The following is a 6,757-nucleotide window of genomic DNA, read 5'->3' on the forward strand; positions in this document are numbered from 1 at the left end:
GCTTCCAGAGAGTACGCTAGTTCCAGTCGATATCTTGAGTCGAACGAGCGATTATCGAGATTGTTCCGCGGCTATTTTCTTCACAAATCGAGCTTATCTCACGTTGGAGGGACCGGAGCGGCGGATAATTTGAATCCCCTGCGGAGACCGAGGGACAGATTAAACGAGCGACTCGCTCGACACAGATCTGCTCTGTCTTATATTCCTCTTTCGGCTGTCGGCTGCAGTCTCAGATAGAGACGCGCGACGTCGACTAACCAGCCAGCTGACTAACCAGCAGCAAACCACGCGCCATCGGTGGTGCAGCAACCGTTGAGAGCAAGATGAATCGTCCGAGTCACAAAACAAACACAACGTGAAGCCCGAATCGCTCGCTCGCTTGCTTGCTCGCCCTAATCAGCTGTTTGCTGTCAGTCGATGTGCGCCCCATGTAACATGCAGAGAGCTTTCCTCTCGTGTGTCTCTCTGCTTTCGCCGACTGTAATGTGCTCGATCGAGTTTGGCTAGATTTGAATTTCCGAGGGGGAAATCTGGGTTCTCGGAATGTATTGCCGATCATGGGTTGAGGTTAGAAGCTCACGGGAATCAGACGGATGTCACGTTGGATCCCCAGAGCGATTCACCCATTCCAATCGCAGGCTTCATTGCATGAGTGGCGTCCGGTGGGATGCTCCCTAACTGAACTCGCGTATTCGTGCTGTCGAACCAGCTGGTCGGTGATCTCTGAGCTCGAGAGCATGCCTGGTTTCTTGGCGAGCGATCATTCGCCAACGACTCCTATCCAGACCTCGGCGTCTCAACTGTTTAAATAAGGCATCACGTGAAAATTTTACCTGCTGCAGAATCCAGGTCGATCATCCAAACACCGTCGATTACAGTCCAGAGAAATCCAGGGCTTGGATCAACAGCTGACTCTTCACACTTGCACGCACTCCCACACGCACCGTGAATCGGTATGAGTGCCGATTTCTCCACTGACTGACTGTCCACAGCAGGTTGTCCGGTAGTTTCACCGCGGATTCAACAGTTCATTTTGGGGTGTCACGACAAGTGACAAATCCCTCGACGCACAATTCAAATCACTAACGGCTAGGGAGCCGACTCCCTTCGAGATTTTGTCGTCTTTTCGCCGTCCTGGCTGGATTTTCAGCAAAAAAAATCGTGAACAACAGTAAAGCCAGTTGGAAAGACGGCGCGAGAATGAAGCACCGACTGGGGAAAGGGTGGTCGGAGCGAGAGCACAACGGGGTGGAGAGGGACAACGCGCGAAAGTTTGAGCTTGACGACTCACGAAGCGATGGTGTCCACGAATCCATTCATGGCTTCGAATAGTTTCAGGGCCTCCAAAACGAGCCGAACGTTTAACGAGATCTCCGAGCGAAGTTCGGAAGCCGATGAGACCAACAGATTGTTCCTGAATGTATCCTTCTCGGGTATTCGGGCGACTTGAGCGGACCCGGTGGACGACCTACCATCTGATTTCGGTCGATCACATCTTGTGCGACTCTCGCAAGCTGAGCATAGTTAGGAGCGCTCGTGAAAGTATTGAATGACTTGCTTGTTGTCTCCAGACCGCGGGGAGGGTTTCTGCCGATGCTTTGCTTTAGCGTCTATTATTTGTTTGGTTTATCTACAACATCGTATTCAGTTAACGACGGTCGGTCGACCGCTCCTATTGTGAGAGGTGTATGATTGTGGTTTGCCATAGTAGGTCAACGGTCTCCATGCTGTCACAGGGAAACAGCAGAATTGACGTCATTAGAGAAATTATCGTCTCAGCTGCGTCAAGATTGGAAAAAAGAACCAGAAGACTGACTGACGAGTTGCCTAGCTGATGACTTAAGATGGGCGTAGATCGCCCATTCGACATCCAATGAGAGGGAACGAAAAACGCGAAGCTATGCTCTCAACAGCAATAGCTGAACGGAGAGTGAATACTCTCAGAGAAGTGAAAATCACAGTCTGCGCGTACTATGCGAACACGATCTCGAAGTACTGACTTGCCCAGCTCAGCAACAGGATTTTTTTTTATCGAGCTCGATATCCGCCACCGGAGAACAAGCTCTCAGCGAACAATATTTGTTTACCCGACCAGTCGTCACCTCTACCATGGCGTTCCAGCTCACTTCATCAAATGATCACGCGTAGAGTCTATTGAATGCGGGAACTCAATGCCGGGGATTTGCTCCTACTTTAATCACAGAATTCATTTCATTCAGAAGCTCATGCTATCACGGATGATACGGGACGGCCCTCTACCTCTCGAAAATTCTCTCCGTGCTAAGACATCGGTGCTCCACGGCTCGAGTGTCCATCCGACGAAGCGCGTCAGGAAGCTCTGATAATCTTCGGGACAGGAGGTCTTTCCAATCGGAGCTACGGTGGGTTCGGAGGACCGACCTGCCGCATGGAGCTCTCCTCACATTAACATAAGGTTGCCACCACCTGAAAACCTGAATGCCTGACTGACTGACGGACGGACTGACTGACTGACTGACTGACTGACTGAGTAGCTTGGGTGGGCACTCGCACTTGCTCCGGTGCTGAACAGGCTGTCGGCGAACGGAAGTAGAAAATCCCGAACTACGTCGACGTCATTTGGTGCGCTTAGCATACGTTGGGCCCCACCCTAGTCAGAGTCGTCAGAGAAAACTTTGACCAGGGTTCGCGTAGTCATAAACACATAAAAACCAACACACGCACAACAACGGCAGCAGGATAGCGGCGTAGAGAAAAGTCATCTCGTCATTCTTCACACACGACCACGGATACGCGGAGATAAGTTTTCGAGGGCATCAAGCGACGGGCTGCCATGGGAAAGGGTATGGGAAAACCCCGGGAGAAACCATGGGGGATAACAACAACACCAACAAGGATGGGAATCGGAAGGCTCCTCACAGCCGGCAGGCAATACAGGCCGGCCGTGGTGCCTGGCTCGTTTGATAACAAGCCGAAGCCGGGCTCGGAAACAAGGAACAATAGATTAACTGATTGAGCCCCACTCACAAAAAACGCCAAACGGAGCGGAGGGTTAGAAAGTCTGCAGGGCTTGCGACAAAGAGCGAGCTGGAAAAAGTTTCAACGGGACCGAGATCGAAGGTGAGAAAAATGCGCGAATTCAGCTGACGAGAGAAAGTTGAACGGTCCGTCGGATTTCTCTCCCGCCTACCTTTATCAACCTCCCCACCGCCGCGAGCGGAGCACACCGGCAATGAGTACTCACCAGCATCAGATATATCCTCAGACTTCTTGGCGCTTTCCGTTCTCACTCAGTTCCGAATCGGGAGAACTCTGTATAGATAATATTCAGTTCAGACAGTTGCCTCTACCCAAAAGGGGCATTGTATGACATCAGGGCAATGCTCGTTCGATGCGGTATAAGTCCCAGTCGAGTTCCGTTCGCCTGCCCCTGATCTCATTCTCCCATGGATGCGGTGAAACTGCTAGAGAGCCCTTCCGGCGCATGAGCCGTCGAGCGGAGCGAAACGAATCGACCATAAACACTCATGTCAATCAGCCGAGAAAGATGAGCAATCGAAACACATTCGCTTCTCTGAATCCACTCTCTCAGCACTTGGAATCAGTGAGATGTGACCACAAGCTCCCGCATTGAGAAGCAGTGGCCTCATGACAACAATAGCAGAAAACCAGAGCGGTACATGGAAAGGAATCTCAGCTGCGGAAAGCATCTGCGCTTATCCTGCCGAGCCAGGACAAGGGGCACCTACCATAGGAGCACCTAATCAGGAGAAATGATTGAGCCGTCTGCTCGGCCGTCATCCTCAAAACCAATTTCGCCCATCCTCTCGAAGTCCCGTCTCGGCTGCCGCAGTCCCGTCTCTGGTGAGGTGTGCGTTGCATTGTGACCTTGAGCTCGATACATATTGATAAATATTGGTGCATTTAACTGTTCGCATTTCACACGTCATACGAAACCTTCCCTGAATGGTGCAGATCATATTCGTTGGTGCCCTCAGTCTGCTCGGGGTTAGACACTCCGGCTCGATCTCCCTGGAACGCTCTCCTGTGACACTCACAGACTCCACGATGACCTTTCCCGATCATGCGGAACCGAGAGTACGGGAAGACAAGCAGCGGTGGTTCAACATTTATAGAGCTCCGAACTTTAGGTGGATTATTCTAGAATATTTAATAATTTTAAGCTGATGGAGGACGCCCTAATTTTCAACGAAACAAGCTTCGAACGATGAGCCACTAAAAATAGTTCCGAGGCGCACGCTCACGTATTACATATGTTCACGCTTCATGCATACAACTCGAGCGAACATACACGCAAACATGGATGCCGCTGTCGCCGCAATCACGTTCGACGTGCACGTTCAGCGTGACGGTTGACGGCAGGAATTGTGCCTTGCAGCGATTGATTTGTTTCGTATGCTTATCAACAGTTCGGAACAAAATTGAGTTGTGCACTCAGCATGGACCGGCGGATCGTTTTGCTGCTTTTTTCACAATTCGCGCTTTGCCACGGTGAGCTGAAAACGATGACCTGGTCGAATTTGGTTTTGACACGGCAGTGAATGTCATGCTTTGCGAACGTTGTTAGCGTGAGCGTTTCGTTCAGGAGAACTTCGAGACATGATCGTGGCCGCTCAGGAGGCCGCCATAGGACTGAATGATCTCACTTCGGAAGTGGTGAAAGAAGAAGTTGGTAATTTCATCAGGACCGCCTACCGTGACGGCTGCATTCACGCAGGGTGCTGCATGGGCATCCGCAAAGAGGTGAAGAGACCTATCGATGGAGCACTGTCGCTTCTTCAATCAGAGCGTTCTCGATCTTGATCGCAACAGGAAATATTTGAGATCATTTAGTCGCCCACGGGAAGGAAACAGTGCTATGTCACAACGTTTCAGGTGCGCTTCAGCCACGATTGCCCGTCGTGGGGCTGGTACAAATGGTCTTTCAACGGGCCGATGCTGGTCGCTCACAGGCCGTTCTTTCATTCCTGCCTTGACTGCAAGGATGGCGAAGATGATTGCGCGATAATATCTTCGTCGTGCAGAGGGAAACACTCGCAGTTCTGGTATCAGCTCCTTTCTTTTCCTTCGTCTTGTCCTGTACGGATCCCTCCTCCCCTTCGGAAGACTTTTTCTCGCCCTTGAACTTCATGCGTATCCGTTGCGATCACCTCGAATCGTCCGATGCCTTCGTGATATTCCCGACACAGCGTATCCATCCTGCCAGGGAACGAGCGGCGCGCTCGTGTCCAATGTGGCTTATGAGTCGAATTGTAAATTACCCCGATCCGTCGCGAGAACTTTGTTTATTCAGTGTGTTTCGGTGTATAACGCTCAACTCCGCCTGAATTGGATGCTTTATTCACGAGCTTTGTTTGTCCGATGAGCGCTCTAGGAGTTCTCTATGTGCACTCGTTTGCTTGCCTTCCTGTTACCGCGAAAGTAGACCACCTGCCTCCCAGTCAGCTGGTGGGTGGAACAGCGTTTGGATGGCCTCGCACGCGGGAATTTGAGACCCAAAGTCTGTCTGCAAAGTTAATCAAGTTGAAATTGCAGAGCTGGCCATTGATTCGGCTGAAATTTCCCTAAATCTCGATTCGAAATGTGTGGAGACTGAAGAAAGTTTATCGGCGTAAAAGGGAACGAGTCAGTTTCTCAATCTGAGTTCTCGATTCGGGGCATTCGAGGTTCTGTCTTTGAATGCTCTGTTCCAGCATAGTCGCATGGGATCGGATGCGCAGTCTCTCTCTATCTGCTTTTCCGTGGAAGCGGCTCTGCGCGAGTCCGAGAGATGCGATATCAATCGGAACCATATAATGGCACGCGAATAACTCTATATTTACGGTGTGAAGTATCTCATTCGCGGTTTTCTCCCACTCATAGGCACCTGAACAGCACCCTGGGTTTGAAGAACTATCGCGGCGAGAACCTGTTCGTGATCGTTAATGATTTGCATCCGGATCGCTGCGTTACGGTGAACGAGGTAATTTAAGAAAAATTCTTCGATTATGACTCCCTTTCTCTCCTGCTCTCAAAGTTCGTACCGAACGGCGAACAGTCATATTTTTCCGGGAGCACGATTCCATTTTTTCCGTAAGTTGCGCAAGTGACCACAACTTCGAAGAGCGTGCAGAGGAGAGTTCTGAAGTAATTGAAGTTTCCCGCTCAGGCTTCGTCAAAGCTTCAATTGCGTCCATGCAACCCGCCGTCACAAACTCAATTGTTTTACATCACGAGGAACTGGATTCGAGATGAGAGTGGCGCGAAGTGAAGGACTTCCCCGATTGAGACCGGGAAACTTCCCTCGGCATAGGCACACATTAAATGACGATTCTTATTTGATACTGGTGTAGAATTGAATAAATGAATTCAATTCGTCGCATATAGCACATAAGATGTTGGAATTTCGTTCACGAATACGAGCTCAGTAGAAGAGCGAGGCCTCCTCACTGTGTGATTGGCTATACGACTCCTGGAGCTCATCCAGGAGGACCCGCCGACCGGGGAATGAATTCGCTCACGATAGAAGTTCGGTGACTTCGGCCCTTGAATGCATATTCCGGCGTATGATTAATCGGACCGCGGGGTGGAAGCATCAAACCTTTCGAGCGGTCATCCCACACCCTTCCACTGTGCACTTAACTGTTAGATATGACTTCAATCCATTAATCAGGGCAAGTGTAGGCTCGAATGCAGGGTGGCATGCTCTCCCCTATGTTGATTGAAACTCAGTCGGATCGGCAGTCTTTCAATCAGATGTCGAAAGTCAAGTCTTCTG

At 50.5% G+C, this 6,757-nt stretch overlaps 1 protein-coding gene across 1 annotated transcript; it reads left to right on the top strand.

Annotated features, from left to right (window-relative positions):
- Positions 1-4,274: 4,274 nt before the first annotated feature.
- Positions 4,275-6,375, top strand: LOC100905967 (uncharacterized). Its single transcript, XM_003741932.1, has 5 exons — positions 4,275-4,491; positions 4,586-4,743; positions 4,876-5,045; positions 5,863-5,962; positions 6,149-6,375. The coding sequence occupies exons 1-5, from the start codon at positions 4,440-4,442 to the stop codon at positions 6,248-6,250; spliced, it is 582 nt and encodes a 193-aa protein (XP_003741980.1). The 5' UTR covers positions 4,275-4,439; the 3' UTR covers positions 6,251-6,375.
- The last annotated feature ends 382 nt before the right edge of the window (positions 6,376-6,757 follow it).

This window comes from Galendromus occidentalis, unplaced genomic scaffold (genome assembly GCF_000255335.2).
Source record: "Galendromus occidentalis unplaced genomic scaffold, Mocc_1.1 scf7180000077231, whole genome shotgun sequence".
Lineage (NCBI taxonomy): Eukaryota > Metazoa > Arthropoda > Arachnida > Mesostigmata > Phytoseiidae > Galendromus > Galendromus occidentalis.

Coding starts and splice junctions, on each gene's coding strand:
- LOC100905967 (XM_003741932.1), top strand. CDS start 4,440: ATGGACCGGCGGATCGTTTTGCTGCTTTTTTCACAATTCGCGCTTTGC. Junction 5,046..5,862: donor GGGAAACACTCGCAGTTCTG/GTATCAGCTCCT, acceptor TCCCACTCATAG/GCACCTGAACAGCACCCTGG. Junction 5,963..6,148: donor GCTGCGTTACGGTGAACGAG/GTAATTTAAGAA, acceptor TTTCCCGCTCAG/GCTTCGTCAAAGCTTCAATT.